This window comes from Rhinolophus sinicus, linkage group LG06 (assembly GCF_036562045.2).
Source record: "Rhinolophus sinicus isolate RSC01 linkage group LG06, ASM3656204v1, whole genome shotgun sequence".
Classification (NCBI taxonomy): Eukaryota; Metazoa; Chordata; class Mammalia; order Chiroptera; family Rhinolophidae; genus Rhinolophus; species Rhinolophus sinicus.
Genome location: NC_133756.1, coordinates 163,623,561 through 163,641,333, shown reverse-complemented (window position 1 = coordinate 163,641,333; position 17,773 = coordinate 163,623,561). Strand labels below are relative to the sequence as shown.

Genomic DNA, 17,773 nt, shown 5'->3' with positions numbered 1-17,773 from the left:
CACCCAAGGGCATCGCACACTTCCCCTGGGCTTGCAAGCTGGCCACCGCGCGGCAGCACGCAAAGGCGCAGGTGTGCCTCCTGCGCTTGGCAGCACCTGGCAGTTACAGATCCCGGGAAGCCGTCGTCCTCGCTTCTGCCGAAGATCGAACATTGGCTAATGCTAGCACCATCGGCACGGCTCGTCCTTGGTTCTATTTCCATTGCAAAGAGCAAATGTTCAGTTGATTTAATTTACACTTCACATCCCAGTGCAGGGAATTTCATAATAAGGCGCTGACAACGCTCTGCTTCTCAGTGTAAAATATACTGACATTTAAGTAATTATGAAATGTACCCTTTTAATTCACTAATGGTCCTTACTGGCCCTGGAAAGAGATGTCTGACTAGGTTAAGTAATTAATGGGGACATTTATCTGGAGTAGTGGCACATAAATGGGGGAGCTCAGAGAATCACATTATAGCTCCTCTCTACTTCCATTAAGAAAAGAAAAAACACGGTACAACTGGCTTTGCTTTAGAAGCACAGAGAGAGGGAAACAGGTGTTTCAACTAGCAACTTGTAATCAGGAAAACTCTGATTGAAAATTGTTGTGGTTTTCTTCAGGTACACAATTAATCTCGAGTCCTGTACACAATGCCACTAACGAGAGCCTCAGGGGACGTTGCCTGTCCACACCTTGCAGCCTTCGGTCTGTCGCTGAAACGGACAGCATGGCACACGGCGGGGCTGGTGGAATCACAGGTAGGAACGCCACTGTTTTGAGGTGGGTTGTCTGAAAGTAAGGCTGCAGAACAGTCAGGACAAAGCTTTTTGTGAGTTGAGGAACTGGGAAGCTGAAAACTCAGAAGGACATTAGCGAGAAGAGGCTTCATTTCTGAGAATTCCGTTAGGAGGAAAGTCTTTAGTTCACACAGCATTTAGGACAGTTCTTAGTAAAATACTGACTCGAGGACCTACTGATGTATTGGAAACGTGTGAGAACACAGTTTTCCCATCCGCAGATCTCATAACTAAAGTTTACCACTGGGATTGACATATATAATCTCAGGCAGGAGCGGCCGAAGCCACAGGACTTTATATAAAAGACCGTACATTAAACAAAGCGATCCACGTTAATTAGAATGAACTACCATGGCTCCACACGAGAAATGCTGACGAGTCTTCAAAATTGTCCATGAGACGTACTCTTTGTAGTCTTTGTTCCTATGCTTTGCTCTGACTAACGCTTTCACGTCATTAACAATATTCTGAATATAGTGAGATATTAAAAATGCCAAGAAAAGAAAATTACAAGGTTTCATACTCCAATTCTTTTTGTTGCTGTACATATAGTGAAGAATATATTATAGAGAGTCTCCAACCTGAGCCCAGCTTCCCTCCTCATCCTCCTGATGTTACGTGGTTAGGGATGCAAAAGAACACAACCATTAGTATTGGTGAGCTTAGTCACGCACACAGATTAACTTGGGAGGGAGGGTGCAGCTGAACTGAGTGAAAAGTTCAAAAAATCAAAAGCATCATGCAAAACTCATGCAAAACCAACAATTCCAATGTCTCATGCAAGGAGCCGACGCCCCACGACAAGCATGTCCATAAAAGGAGAGAGCTAGGGCCAGACCGTCCCAATGGGGGCTATTCTGAGGGCGCTCCTGGCTCAATCTACTCTGAACGGGGCCCGCCTACCATCTTTAAGCTCCTGAACAAAACCTGACGTAAGATCAAATGCGAATTCGATTTTACACATTTCACTAGGACCTAAGGGAAGTACTTATCCGGAACAATTTAATGTGATACGAGATTTTGTTTCTGCTGCGCGGCTCTTAAGTGGGTGCGCACGGAGGGGAAGGTGAGCCTGGGCCGTGACTGACCGTTTGTGGCGTGGCTGTGAGCGTCTCCATCTCCTCGTGCGTTAACCAGACATTTCCTGTGGTCTAGGGTGACCCCAGTGACCAAGCACATCCAGGGCAAGGGAAGCAGTGACAAAGAGGAAAGGTGGCAGACATGTAAGCCATGGGCACGTAGAGGAACAGTGGAGGCAAAGCTTCCGTTAGATGCCCACACAGAAAACAGAGCATTAGCACAAGCTCGTAACCACATCTTATTAACCCCACGTTGTCAGTAACAAGGAGAACACGATTTCTAGAGCTGTCAGGCTTACCACCTGAGGTATGTGACACACAGAGAGAAGAGAACACATTTCTTACTTCTGCAAATTGTGCTTCTCAGGTAACTCTTCATTCAGTGTGTTTCATACAGTCTTACCCAAACAAAGCCTCGCTCTGGCTGGGCTATCAGAACATGGTTTCTGGGAGGCCCCGTCACTCGCGGCCCGGGGGAAATGAAGGGGCAGGGAGCCGGAGGGCTAAGTGTGTCCAAAAGAATGCTGAACACGTTCAGTGTGCCAAATAACGGCACCACCGACCCATCACACCAGAGGGACGCAGGCTGTGTGGTCACTGAGCAGGCCTCCGAGCAAGGTGCACCCTGTGTCTTAACTGTAAGGTGCACTCTGCATCACTGCCCGTCAAGAACTGCCTTTATCAGGACAGTTTACAAAACCTTTGGGAAAACCACCCCAGAACCTTCATTTCTAGAAAGGCCACGCTGATGGGAAACTACTGGGGAACACGGACCAGATCAACACTGCGATACTGTGGCCGAACCTGCCACTGGGCCAAGAGCTATCTGTGTAGTAGGTGAGAGCACAGCATCACTGCCCATCACCACAGGCCGTTCACCAAGAAACAAAATAAAACAAATAGAAATACTCTTAACACTTACTGTGTGGAGTAACTGAGCCTGGAATCGGGCCCTGACCTGCTACGCAGAGAAGTGTGTCTGTGAGGCTCTGGGTTTCTCAGCCAGAGTTCTTCTCTCCAGAATAGACCAAAAGCAGAAGTGGAAAGAGCCTACCCTGTCTCCCAATTACCATTAATGTGTTCCTTAGTTTTGTTTTTAACTTTTTCAACGAGGAGGACCCTTTATAAGGACTTTCCAGGTCTTCCCATGGGAAGCAGACTGTCTGAGCACAGATGTACACAGATGTGACGCTTGGTACACACGTGCAGGTTTGCGGACTGCTTAAAACCCTGAGCTCCCCAAATGGAAAGCACCAGTAGGCCAAACAAATCAACAGAGCAAAACACTGGCTACAGTGCAACTGGGGATCTAAGCCTCTCCCCTTCACTTTTCATACATTTATATTTAAATGCGATCATTTCTTTTCCACATTTTCAAAAACTCCTAGTTCTATATTACAGTGCCTCTGTAGTCAAGCTATTATAACAGCATTGAATAAAGTATATTTTAAGCACCCAATTGTCACAGATTAAAAGTTGTAATGTTTTGGGGCAGCCGGGTAGCTCAGTTGGTTAGAGCATGGGCTCTGAACAACAGGGTTGCCGGTTCAATTCCCACATGGGATGGTGGGCTGCGGCCCTGCAACTAAAGATTGAAAATGGCAACGGGGCTTGGAGCTGAGCTGTGCCCTCCACGACTAGATTGAAGGACAATGACTTGGAGCTGACGGGCCCTGGAGAAACACACTGTTCCCCAATACTCCCCAATAAAAATTTAAAGAAAAAAAAAAAGTTGTAATGTTTTGAATGCTACAATTTTAATTTGGACACTGGATGTATTGAGAAGCAACATAAATAGACAACGCTTCCTGTAAAGGCATTTTCCTTCTTCCAAAGAAGCGACTCTTGGGACGGACACGTACCGTTCTTGACGTGGGAGGGGCTGACGGGCTGGTGAGGGACATGATTTCCTGAATGGCCAGCCGCAGCTTCAGCCTGTGCAGGGGGTTGCTGATGCCGATCTCCCGCTGGATCTCCGTGTCTGACAGGGCCGACATGATGGCCCCGCTTTTCACGTTGGCTCGGCAGGCGGCCACATACCAGGCTGGCATCCCAACCCAGAGCTGGAGACAGGGAGTGCCAAGGTCAGAGGTCAGGCTCAGGGGACGCCATGGACTACAGCGTCACATGTGTAACCCACTCAACCCAGGGTTAAAAGGAGGTACCTCCAGCCAGACGACAACAGTGGGCCCATCCCATTGTGCAAAAGGTAAACCTTGCCTCCGGGCTTCCTCAAGCAACTCATGCCTGCAAACAACAAGACAGTCAAAATTAAAGAATCCCTATTACATGCACAGGTAAAACAATACTCATTGGAAATTTCACAAGTGTTAAGAGCATCTCATCATTTCCTGTTCATCTTCTACACTGTCTGTCGAAAGCTGCTTTGGTCCATAGTACAAGGAATGCCTGACGGATGGAATGCTGACTGACTCCACGATTCTCTATACAAGCATCTGCTTGCAGAATTAAAGTTATTACCAATTTTCAAAAATCCCAGCAGTCTTCATATCCAAGGTAGGATGCCCAAGGGAAAACATAATCACTTCCCTTTTCTAAACAATGAGGAGGAATATGGAGGAAGAGGAAACTAGACCTGGGTTTGCCTCTGAGAGCTTCAAAAATCTTCAGTTTTTACACCACAAAGAACAATGCAGATTTTTAACACTTAAGAATGGTCCAATGGAGCAAGCAAGTGATCGACTGGATTTTGGCTGTTTCTTCTATTCTCTACTATTTAGCTAACTGGGTATTTGCTAAATTATGACATTGCATCATCCCGTGGTTTAATCCACAGGCTTCATATCCAGAAAATTTCAATCCCAACCACTTCTCCCACGCACACAGGGTGGGTCGTGAACGTAAGAGACTGACGCACCACAGGGGCTAAGGGTCCTCGGCCTCTTGTGGGCCTGATTTTAAAACAGCCAAACCACAATTTTACCATATTAACATCTTGAGACATGACCCTACTGCTAACATAGTTATGTAAGAGATAACACAATAAGCTTTATGAAGCTTATCTCACATTATCGGTGTTGTCTACTTACAAAGCTTTCTAAAAGACACTAACTCTTTTTAAAAATGAAAAGCCTAGAAGAGGCAATGGGATCAGCAGAAGACAGGCCCATTTAGCTCACATGCCCGGAGATCACTGAGACGTTTTTAAATTCCTTGGTCAGTTTTAGTCAGTTATTTTCTGTAATCATTCCTGCAGAACATACCACTAAATGTTTTCATTTCTAAACATACATATCAGATCTTCAATATATTTAAACAGTATCCCACTTTTCTTAAGACTGTCAAGTCTATGTACAATTAAAGCTCAAAGTGTTCACATAAGATTGCAAATGAGTGTTCCTTAAGTCACCCTCAGGTTTCCTGGGAATAATAAATATGGTCATTATCTAGGAATAAATATACTGAGATTGTAACACACATCTTAACAGATCGAGAATAAAAAAAAGGCAAACTTTTCCAATTAAAATAAGTAAAGCTACTTATAAATAAAGAAGACACTGAGCCCACCCAGAATCGAGCTCGTGGGACAACAATGCTGGAGGGAGGGAGGGAGGGCAGAACGGCCTGGCGAGTAAACGAACCATCCTTGTACTGAATTAAATGCCCCTTTGTTTCCTAAGGACAAATTCTGCTCAGATAAGGCTGTGTCGGTGCCAGCACTCACAAAAAGAAGCCTTCTGAGCCACAGGAGCAGCACAAGTGAGTCCCTGGCAGGTGGACAGGACCTGACAGCACGATCACGTGCTCCATCCCCAACAGCCTGGCCTGCCCGCCCAGAGGGTGTCCAGACCCCCTGACTCTGAAGTGCACTGCACCAGAGACTTCATGTTTCATCTGAAACAAGGGATATCGCGTGTGAGTCAGTCCTTTAATTGCAGCAGTGGAGACTGGGGCACCTCCCCCGACCACCTGTAGTGGGCGCTCTGTCTCACAGGACGCCTTGTCTAGTAGGGACGGACTTCTGGGTCCTGACCATGCAGCTAGGAGATGCAGGAAGTTAGGGAGGAGGTTGAGGAGACACCAGCGGGGCGGCTGGCCGGTCTGTGGGCTTCCTTCCCCTTCTCCCCCGGCCCCCAATCAAGCCAGTCCATGACCTAGAAGACCAAACTCGGGACCTTACCCCTGGGCTATCACCCCAGGTGGAAACACTAGCACCCCTTTTTTCTCTGGGGGTGATTGTTCCCAATCATGTGAAGAGGTCCCTGCGCCACAGGAGTGAGACGGGGTCACCTGGGAGCTGTGGGGAGGGGCGGCTGAGACCACACCTGGAGATGCGAGGCCAGCTCCACTCCGGCCCTTTCTGTCACTTGGTTTCATGAACAAATACGTTCCTTTCTCACTTGATCTAGGAACTGCGTGTCTTTTACTTGCTACTGAGAAAGGCCTAACGCAGGCAGCCCGTTTCCTTCACCTGCAACTGGTGTAAATGAAATGGCGACCACAACTCACAGCCCACCCACCGATCCCTTTCTAATGATCACTGGAACCGTCTACTTTCCTACTTTACTAAAACTCCCGAAATACACGTGACAGCATTTATTTAATCCTCAGCAACAGTTAACCGGAAGGGAACGAGGTGTGCTTTTACAGGTCAATTTTCCAGCAAACAAGAACTCTTCCGGCCATTAGCTCCAAAGCCTAACGGGCGAGAACGAAGGTGACGGACTCCAGGAGCCTGCCACCTGAGTCTCCCCAGAGCCGCTAACACTGTCCTGCGGAATCGGAGTGACAAGCCCACATCCTGGGGCACGAGGCATACACCGTTTCCCCGATGCCACAGCCCCAAAAGCAAATGGAGGCCTGATTTGGTTTTGCTGTCATTTCCTCCCTCTGCTGGAAGAGGCTGCACTGTCTCTGCTGTCGCTCTGTCCCACTGCTAGGAACGGTGACCTAGCTTTCAGCCTCCTCGCGGAGTAGAATGGATGAGTGCAGTGACCGCCATGGTCAGGACTTGATCTTCTCCCTCGAGGATCAATTCTAGACCCAGGGCTGACTGATAAAATACCTGCTCTGGCAGCAAACCGAGGCACATGCTCCCTAGGCTTAACATTACATTCGGAGGACGGAGACATTTAGAAATGCGCTCACTTCTCTGGGGCACAGCACACGTATGAGGAAGGTGGCGTCGCCTGTGAGCAGTGAGGGCCCAGGGTAAAGCTCTTTCCTAAGGAGAAGCCCGTGTGAGCTTTTGCGGTCACGCACCGGGTAGGTGCTGCCGTCCCCAGGACAGCCCCGGCCCCCTTTCTCTGAGGCGGGCACTCTCAACACTGTGGCGACCTGTCCGAAGATGTACCAGCTCAACTCCACAAGCACGGCTCTGCGGCGGCAAAGCACTACCCAGCCCCACGGCCACGGCAAAGCACGGGCGAGCGGACTGAGGCACGATATCCCGTCTAAGTCTGCGAGGCGGTGAGGGTGGGGTAGGGACGCGCTGTTTGGCACCCATACGGCGCCGCAGGTTTCCGAGCAAACCAGGGAACCACCGCAGGAAGGGACCCCACACGCACTAGCCATCCTTGGGGAGAGAGCATTTAAAACACAGGTTAAAGAGGCTGTGCTCAAACAGTAGGGGGACTCTGCAGACATCACAGAAACACCATCAAGTGTGACAACGGTTAGTGACAGCTCGTTCACCACAGCTGTGCCCTCCAGGCTTTCACTAAGCATGTCAAGCACCAAGCGTGCCCACCACACCATTTTAAGTAGCTTCATAAAATCTCAACATCGCCACCAAACTCACCAAGTTCTAGAAAATTCTCTAAAAGTGAATGCATTTATTAACCCCTGATTTACCTCAAAGTGTGCCTTAAACTGCTAAACTTTAAGGCACACTATGAGATAAATCAGGGGTTAATAAAAAGACTATTTCTGAGAAAAGTATTTTGATTCTTACATCTATCACGCCATAAAGGTTAAACTGTATTCAAACAAAGCTCGTTTTGGATAACTCAAACATTTTTCACATTTATAAATAAAGCATTTTCCTGAAGTCAATTTTATCTCTGGTTAACTGACGGAACTAAAATTACCCACTGTAGTCAGACAAATAACCTTCGTACTTAAAATTTTCCCCTATTAACCTACTCGCACATTCTAGAACTTGCCCTGCATGATCACAGGGTTCAGCCAACAATCCACTCTTAAGACACTCACAGCTATGGTAACACAGAGCTACAAGTTCAGAGCCAATGCCACCAATTTGAACATCAGAGCCACACAGAAACCTACCTACCACCAACACTTACACGAAGGCACATGTACACGCACACACCCCAGTGTGAAATGTAATCACACATTGGGGCAACTGGCTCAATAAAGGGTGTCCTCACACAGCCAAGTAAGTAATCAAGCATGCATACCTCCCGAGAATACAAAATTAATTTTAAAAAGAGACATTTTTACTTCCGGGAGCAGGGGGTGGGAGGACCACGGTGCCGCCACAAATCTTACTGTTTTTTATTACAGTAAGAATGAGGATGTAACATGAAACACAGCAGCAAAATCTAAGCGACAAAGATTTCCTAGCACGGTTCCAGGAGGCAAAGGCCTGGCTGTGCCATTAAGCTTCACAGAGCCAATGGCAGTCACCCAAGTTCTATCACGTTTTTATACAGTCCCCAGGCAGCAACTTCAAATCAGCATTGCCATTACGTGGTTTCTACACATTTCCACTTACGCTTCCTGTGGTCCTGTGAGCAATGATAGAGACAACAGCCCTTCACTGAAGTTGAGTCAATAGTGTGCCAGTCAAGACAACTACAATGAGTTCTGAAAAGAGCGCAGCAACGGGGCGTATTTCACAAAAAAAAGCAACCGGCAACTCCAGGGGCTGACGGCAGAGGGGCCTCAAGTGGAGAGGGTCCCCATGGGCTCAAGTGCGATGGGGGCCATGCCTTGAGGCCTGGGTTCCTGACCAGCGTGGGTTTCTCAGGGTACTCGAGGGTGGACCGTGACCTTGCCCCCATCAGGTTCCTCACAGAACCCACCAGGTTTCAGCCCATCTCTAGCACTGTCTCACCACCACTCCTCACGGTCTTCCGGTTCCCAAGGCCACGGCTGACCTCTCGGGCTATAAACCGCCTCTTATTGTAGATGAGGGCTTGGTTTTATTTTTCAGTTGTCAGTTCACTGGGCTATTGTTTCAACCCCTCTAGCTCATCTGCTAACCTTTGGTCTGAATATGGCCCACCCACCAACACGTGACCTGTTCCGGGTCGGGAAAGACCCAGAGGGCTGTGCTCCTACAACTCCCTCGTGCCCCCTCCTGGGGCGACACAAGGCCTGGGCTCTCTGTAGAAAACTAGTCCCACCGTGGGGCGGCCGGTTGGCTCAGTTGGTTAGAGCGTGGTGCTGGTAACATCAAGATTGCCAGTTCAATCCCTGCATGGGCCACTGTGAGCTGTGCCCTCCTTAAAAAACTAAAATAAAACAAAAATAAAATAAAATGGAGAATGTTTAAATAAAAAGAAAACTAGTCCCACCGTTATTACTTATTTTCAGAAGCAAGGCAATTCAGAATGAAAATTTAGTAATAAACAGATTACAAAACAGTCTATTTAAGGTAAAAACCAACATCTAGTGGAGGAGGGAAGAAGGGCAAAGCCATGGCTACTTCCTGACAGGTCACTATATGAACAGCCCATTCTGAGTGCTGGTGAGTCCCAAGTGGCTGCAGCTGCGCATGCAGTCACACACACCTCCCGCGTGTGGCGCTGTCTGAAGGGCTTCCTCGGTACTTCTGCAGATGCGCTCGCACTGCTACGGCTCAAAAGCCATGAGGGATGGACTGCTACTACTCCCATGTCACAGAGGACAACACGGAAGCACCGGAATGCCAAGGAACTTTCCTAATGCCTCAGAGCTCTGTGTGTGGGGCCAGGATTCACATTCAAGTGCTCTGAGGCCTCTCGACCACCTTCCACCCTCACGTCCTCGTGAGACAACTTTCTAAGGTGGGCCGGGAGCCCATGTGTGAGCCCTTTCAGAATTTCATAAATGCCGTCAGTCCTCCAGGAAACAGAGTTTAATAAAGGCTCCAGATTAATCACTTCAGAAGATAATATACACACACAGCTAGATAGGCCATTTAATAAATAAACATTAGGTAAAAATCAGACACAGCTGAAAACGGTTCAGTGAGTTGGACAAATAGAAATCTTACTTTTTTTGAAGTTTACGATTTTTTTCAGCCTGTCCTCCCAATTTGCTGAGTCCCAAGGCATCTTGAGATGAGTTTTCTGTCTCTGACACACCAGCTAGGAGGAAGCAGAATGAAAACACTGAGCAAGTTCATCACGGCCAGGTTAAGTGTTTCCATAAGAGGTGGCAGAGTTTGCAGGGAGAGTGAAAAACCCTGCAGGCTGAGCTGCTGACTGGACCAGCACCACGTGAGGACGCTCGAGGCGGCCAGCCCGCAAGCACCAGGCCGTTACTGACGGCACACGACTGCTAACCATGGCTCTTGGGTTCGTATGTGCGCCCACTGAGAAACGTGGCCCTCCGTGGCTTCTGCCCAACAACACCCACGGGTGTGACAGGCCCCAGCGGGAAGGACTGGGGGCACACAGCAGGCACGCACACGGCCATTCCCCCTCCCCGACCGCCCCCACCAACCTTGTCCCAGAGCCTCCTTGCCGCCGAGCCCAGGGCGGCCCTTTTCTTTCTTGCCGAACAAGCGGCCGATGGAGGACTTGATGCCCTTCTTCTTGGGGGCTTTGTGCAGCGAGTCCTGGCTGCTGTTACTGCTGCTGGGGTTGCTCACCGGGCCATCCTGGGAGCCTGTCGAGCTTCGGGACAAAAAAGGACCTTTAACATGCGCCTGCATCACAACAAAATGTTTCATTCCAATGAACTAGAAATCTGCACATTTTTAACACCCGCTCTTCAAATTTCACAACAAACGTTGCAAGTCTCCTGTATGGCACCTTCGTCACCAAACGTGCTCCCAGTGACACCACTGGAGCAGTGCTCGTGGGAGGCTGGGGTTGTCTGACCTGGAGTCTCCCTCCGAGGAAGGCCCTGACTCCAAATCCTGCCGCAGAGGGCTCTACTGACCGTGCCTCAGGGTTCCCTCAGCTAGTGGAGACGCGCCCACAAAACCGGAGCTGCCCCACTCTCAGAGCTCCGACAACCCCCCGCCCCAAGGCTGACTGTTGTCGGCCTGGCAATGAGAGTGCGGGTAGCTAGCTGCAGGGTGGCTGTCAAGGTGAACACGATGCCCTCCAGACCACTGCCTGGTGCAGACAAACACGACAGGCAGCAGGTCTGGGAAGGATGGCATTAGGCACAGCAGAGCTGGCGGGCTTCCTGCAGGAGGCACTCTGAGAGCCAAGGATGTGGAGAGCTCAACAGCGGAAAGGCACAAGGGCACTCGCGCGGCACTGACTGGCCCACTGGGACGCAACCATCGGAAACATGCCAGGCGTTCGGCAAATGCTCCATCAAGAACAGAAACAAAGTTCTCAAATAGTCAATCTGTGGAATCTCAAGAAATGCTGAAGAAACGATGGTTTTTCTAAAACTGCTGATACCATTTCACTCCTTTCTTTCCAAACTAACTTTCCTCAGATACGCATCTTTTGCTGGATTTTGCTGCGGCTCAAGGTCAGTGGCAAGCATCCCAAGAATGTCATTTAAATAAATGCAAATGAATTAACTGTATTTCTTTAAAATCATTGTTTTGACTTTCTTTTTCAAGAAAAGATTATTGGGTTTCTTTTTCTTTCTTTCTTCTTTTTTTTTTTTTAAGATTTTATTGGGGAAGGGGAACAGGACTTTATTGGGGAACTGTTTGTACTTCTGGGACTTTTTTCCAAGTCAAGTTGTTGTCCTTTCAGTCTTAGTTGTGGAGGGTGCAGCTCAGCTCTAGGTCCAGTTGCCGTTTCTAGTTGCAGAGGATGCAGCCCACCATCCTTTGCGGGAGTTGAACTGGCAACCTTGTGGTTGAGAAGACGCGCTCCAACCAACTGAGTCATCTGGGAGCTCAGCGGCAGCTCAGCTCAAGGTGCCATGTTCAATCTTAGTTGCAGAGGGCGCTGCCCACCATCCCTTGCGGGACTCGAGGAATCAAACTGGCAACCTTGTGGTTGAGAGCCCACTGGCCCATGTGGGAATCGAACCGGCAGCCTTCGGCGTTAGGAGCACGGAACTCTAACCACCTGAGCCACCGGGCCGGCCCTATTGGGTTTCTTAAGGCTGAAAATGAAAAGACAAGCATGTTTCTAAGTGGGGCTACAGGCCGCCCAGCCGCATCCTTACTTTCTGACGTCCCTGACGTCCTCGTGGCTGACCGTGTGCAGAGCCCCTTTGTGCAGCCTGTCCAATCGAAGGGACCTCGGGGAGGGTGGGGGAGAGGTTTCACATTTGATGGTTGTCTTGTCATCTCGTACCTCTTCTCGGGAAGCTGGCAACTGAGTGGTCGAGATAGCGCAAAATTAGTTAACAATAAACTTGATAAAAACAACAAAAATCACACAGGCTTTCAATTACAACCACAAATTTGTGTGAAATCTATCAGTTATGCTTTGCCGAGTACACCACGTGTTTGGTCCCGTGCGCTTTCCCAGGGTGGCTTGTTTAGGACACACAGGACCACGGGGCAGGGCAGGGACAGCGCAGAGCCCGGCTCCTAGGCCGCCTGGGCAGGACCCAGGGACGCTCCTTTTCCGGGGTGTCCTCGCAGCCAAGGGGTGGCCCTCCCTGGAGTCCTAGGACCCTGTGAGGACAGCCACTGAGGGGGCAGCAGACATCTGCATGCGGCACGACAGGCCGCAGGCCGCACGCGCGCTACCGATGACAGGCAGGGGAGGACGGTGCGGATGTCCTGTGACCATTCAAAACCAACAGCAGCGAAAACAGACCCCTCCTGGCACACGTGTCCAGGCCTTTCGGGGTGGGGGAGGGGGAGAAACAGCTTGTACCTCGACCCAGGTCGTCTTTAACAATCATGCAAATTACTGGGCTCTGTAACAACAGTTACAGGGGAAAAGGCGGCTGACCCGCCACCCCGAACCCCCACGTCTGGCTTGTGTCTCTCGATCACACTTAGTTAGATGGGGTGTTTGAAATTGAAGTCTCAGTTGCGGTTTAAAAACATCGTGCTCTCACTACGCTTAGATAAAGTAATCCCAGGCTTGCATGAAAGAGGATCTCTTCAGGTCCCCAGCTTGTCTGCAAGGATGAGAGGATGGGGAACAGATGAACCCCTTCAGCACTTACTTGCAAACTTGGGTTGTGCCGTTAGGGTAAGGCTGGATTTCATGAAACATGCATGGCTAGCATGTGAGGGAATGAGACTTAGCAGCCAACTTGTGCTTTTTTTAGCGGGATGGCGTAAGGAGGCCCGAGCCACTGTGGGGCCACAGTGATTCGTGCAAAATGAAGCCGAACTTATTCAAGACACAACCTCAGCAACAGCTGGATACCCGCATCGTCTCCTGATTTCTACTTACAATCGTCAGGCAACTAAAGGCTGTCACAGCCAGAAATTATCAATGTGAAACTTAGGGACAGATTTCAAATTCAAGTTGAAACAATGATTTATTAAAAAAAAACAACCCGAACCAAATCAAAAAGGACAGCATGGGGAGTGACAGCCGTGCCTGAAATTAATAAACAGTGGAGACAAGCAGCTCCCCGAGCCAAGACCCGCCCCCCTTCAAAGCCACCTGGCTGCCCGCCGCCCCCTCCGCTTTCCTCCAGGAAGGGCACCCCACCCAGACGTGTGCCTACATGCCATTCCAGACTCAACTAGACGGGGAGCTGCATGAGGCTGAAAGTCATCTGGGCGCACGGCCATGACACTGATAGGAAGAGGGTGACCGCGCATGCACACGCTGGCCGTGTCTGCACGGACGCCTGGTTCCATCCTCAAGCCGCCCTGAGTAAGGCCAATCAGCGAGTTCAGGTTCCCGCCAAGAACAGAACCAGGCTATCCTGTGGATATAACGCGACACACTACTTCCTTCACTGAGGCAGTCTTGTAACAGGAAAATGCAAACACAAGCCGCAGGACAGACGGGGGGGGGGGGGGGGGCGCTGTGCCACGGCCGTGCAGGCCCCTCATCCCCTTGAGGATCGTGCAGACAGGCACCGCCCAGGGTCCCCTGAGGAATGGGATTCTATTGGTGTTTTCACCTCCCGGGAGGGCAAGCCAGGGCTCAAAGAGGGTGAGTAGCACACGCAGGTCACAATCTGACAGCGCTGGGACCCGAGCCCAAGTTTGGCTAGATGACCATACTGCTCTGGGCCGTGGAGGGACCCACACGGCTGTGGCCCAGCTCACGTGCCCCCTGACCAGTGCACACCAGGCAGGTGTGGGGAGGGGCCACAGCCTGGGCCGGGCCGTGAAAGTGCTGAGGAAGGCATCTGGGTCAACAGCTCTGTTCCCTAACGCACTGTACTTCCTCGGAGACACGGGGCCCGGTTCCTGGTCATCTCTAAGGAGAAGAGGCCCTGATCGCCTCCTTCTGTTGGGGAAGCTGGAAAGGCGCTAAGAGCATCTGAAGAAAAGGCAGGCGGGGTGGGGAAGTGGCTCCGTGTCCGGGCTTGGAAACCAGACAGATCCGTACTGCACTGTTTACTGGCTGCGACCTTGCGCAGAGTGTGGCTCTCTAAGCCTCAGTTTCCACATCTGTAAAATGCGGTAACAGTACCCTGTAAGGGTGTTTGAGGGTCAGACAACAGATTCATAAAGCACTCAGCACAGGCCAGAGCTTACTATAGGCTGCCAGCTTTGAGTCTTAAAATTGGTGTTTTCCAAAGTTTCAAACTATGGCTCTGCTTCAATAAATCCACATTTTTAAAGTTGCTATGTCTCTTGTAATAAGAATGCGACAACTAGAAGGCAAACAGGTAGGAGAAAGGCAAATTCTTCTGCGTGTCCCAATGTTCTGCGCACACCACCAATGGCCTGCGTCCAGCAGCACAATCGCTACTGACATGCCGCACGCGTGCCAACACTTCCATCAAAGCTCCAGTCACTCGTTCTCACACAGCTTCACAGCGTCCGTTGGTATAAAACGGTGAGTACCCTTCAGTACTTCACAGGGAAACAGGTACATGAAACTACTAAATAGTTTACCTTTCTGCGATGTTTCCTTAAATCACTAGGCTGATAGACGCATGCAAAGAAATGAAGAGAAACCAGATTTACTGCACACTTGGAAGGTAAAAATGCAACAATCCGTACAGGCAAATATGTTAAACAGAGAACGACAGGACACATAGAAGTGAGGCAAGATTTAGAGAAAACGTCACCGGAAATAAAACTTTTTCAACCATAAAATTTAAACACAGATTTACTAGAGAAACACTACAAATTATTACTCAGGGAGATAAAATTCTATTACAACATATGCAATTTACGTGGTAGGCATTCTACATAACAAAGGGCCCTAATAGTTGTCTGTTCTAAGCCAAACCTCTCTATCACTTAGTTTTCCTTAGTGGAAAACATATACTTTAAAATATCAATCTAATTGATGAGGACATTACTGTAATACCTATTATAAAACGGGAACAAACCTACTTTTGGTTAATCACCTACTGTACATTAACGTAAAATCCTTACTCAGAATTTGATTTAAATCTTCTCAAAAATAAATTTGTTGCTTAAAGCAAGATACCCTGTGAAAATATGTAAGAATTAAAGTAGCAGTACACCTGAGACGAATATAAAACAAGGCTGGATGTCAACTGTAATTTAAAATTGTTTTAAACAAATAAAAGCCCACACGATAGCAGGTGGAATCTTTACATTCCATAACTCACGTGGTATTTTAATTAAAATAGTCTATTAAAGGCATTAATTACGCATGCTCAGTAAGTTGATGAGATTTATGGTTTTGAATATAAACACCAGAACTGAAGGCATATTGTCTGTGTCAAGATGTCATTAATTCTACACTGAGCGGATTACTTCTTTATGCAAGAAGCACTTCATTAGGAATCATACACATCCTACATCGTTTTGAGTAAAACCACTCCGATCCATCTACAGCATGCCTGTATCCACATCAACGATACAGTGACAGCTAAAAGTATCGCTATTCGATGAGAAATGAAGCTAGAGCAGAAACCCCACTGAGCGGTGATGGCACGTGCGCGCGCACACACACTGCAGACAGCACTGAGGCTGTTACCTGAGCATGCTGTGGAGGGGTGTGAAATGTGGGTGGAGAGGGGAGGGCAGCTGGACGGATAAACTACAGACTGGGGGAGCTGAGGTCTGGAGTCACAGTAACTAAACAAACAAAAGGATGACACAGGAAATCAAAACCAAATGAGGAAGCAGCATGCAGCCAGCATGCAGAATTACAAAAACAAGGGGAAGATATACAGAACTGTTTTTCACAAATCCTCTGAAAGGAAATAAGCATGACACCACAAATAAAATAGTTCAAAATACTAGGTATTAGCTAACGATGTGCATTATAAAAAGAGTACATCAAATACTTCAAAATGGACCAGTTACCACTTACTTACAAATGGACCATCTGCCACTAAGATGATTCACAGTTGATTTAATTACATGCTGGCTAACGATGCAAGTAAAAATGAAAATGGATGGTAACAGGAAAAATTATAACACAAGTACAATTAAAAAGCAGAATGTTTTCAGTGTGTGTGAAGCAATGCTCTCCTAAAACCTAAACTAAATCCATGAGCAAGTTATAAAACATTCTTCAGAGCTGCACACTGTGTCACTGCATTTCCAGATGCTTCCCTAGGAAGCCACAAAGAACTTGGCTTTCAAGCGACGTAATCCTGGTTTCACATGCAGAGCTGTGCTGAGCAGGCCACAGAGTGTGAGACGAGGTGGCCCGGTCTAGCTTTCGTTGTTTTGCTGTGTGATGCTGGCCCTAAACGCTCCAGCTAGGCATCCACAGCGTAAAGGACAACGGCACGGACTGCACATTTTTCGATGTGCTAGGAAGGCTCCCTACACTTCCTTTCGTTAAACCGTCTATTCCTAGGAAATGAAAACACTTCCCCTTCTAGCTGCCTGTGCCCAAAGTTACACAAGCAAAAGCTTCTGATGAATTCATGATGACATGCTAAACTGGTCCTCCAAATATTAAAATTAACTTGCCACTGGGCTATTGTTGAATGATTAAATACTCGCTGGTTTTCAAAATCTTGAACCTCTAAGCTGAACAAACGCAAAGCAAAGTCCCTGATTTCTTAGGGATAAAAGAACAAAAAGCACATTCGTCCAGTTCGGGACTTAACTTGGGTGTGATGGGGGAGGGGGTTGGCAGGGAGCAAAGGCCAGTACTTACTAGAGTCATGATACCTAGTCTGTCCACTTCCCGGGCTGGACTGTGTGGGATCCTTCGTGGGGTGGACCGCCCGCTGTTAGGGGGGGAGGAGCCAGCGAGCGAGGAAGCAGGGTACGGGGGGATGGAGCTCATTGATCTAAAACGACCAAGGTTGTCTAAGCTTCCGCTGCCGACGCGACTCTCAATCTCCTCGGCCCGCTGCTCCGTGCTCTCCTTTTCTTCCTGTATCAACCTGCAATGAACAAGGCCCCTTGACTTGACCAGCAGACACGTTACCGTTTTTGGATAGAAAGTCTGTGCAGCATTCTGTATTACAGTAAGTACACTCCAGCAGTGGTTGCTGCAACAATGAACACTTCGGCAAAAATGTTCTGTTTTTCAGTTTTTCAATCTGCTCAATTTTAGAACAACATGAAGGAAATCTTCCACTGAGTCTTACAGAGTTGCGTCTGATAACTCGTGTCCGATTTTCCTTAGTGGCACTGTAATTCCGATGGGCTTCCTCAGCCCTTACGCCCCCCATTCTTACAGCAAAGCTGCACACTTCTCTGCCACTTTTTTCAACTGGAAACCGGGAACTTGGACACTACAAAGCAATCCACAAAGCAA

At 48.6% G+C, this 17,773-nt stretch overlaps 1 protein-coding gene across 7 annotated transcripts in view; it reads right to left on the bottom strand.

Moving 5' to 3' along the window:
- Nucleotides 1-17,773, bottom strand: part of PPFIA1 (PTPRF interacting protein alpha 1) — an 83,556-nt gene that overhangs the window by 12,582 nt on the left and 53,201 nt on the right. For 3 of the 7 annotated variants that reach the window (XM_074336869.1, XM_074336871.1, XM_074336872.1), the window contains 9 exons: nt 17,165-17,396; nt 14,965-14,994; nt 12,141-12,292; nt 10,497-10,669; nt 10,045-10,138; nt 4,028-4,109; nt 3,725-3,925; nt 1,872-1,934; nt 1,365-1,391 (listed from right to left, as the gene is read on the bottom strand). In XM_074336869.1, coding sequence (XP_074192970.1) covers nt 1,365-1,391; nt 1,872-1,934; nt 3,725-3,925; nt 4,028-4,109; nt 10,045-10,138; nt 10,497-10,669; nt 12,141-12,292; nt 14,965-14,994; nt 17,165-17,396 — 1,054 coding nt within the window. The remainder of the gene's footprint in view (nt 1-1,364; nt 1,392-1,871; nt 1,935-3,724; nt 3,926-4,027; nt 4,110-10,044; nt 10,139-10,496; nt 10,670-12,140; nt 12,293-14,964; nt 14,995-17,164; nt 17,397-17,773) is intronic. The other 4 variants (XM_074336874.1, XM_074336875.1, XM_074336870.1 and 1 more) reach the window with 3 other exon arrangements.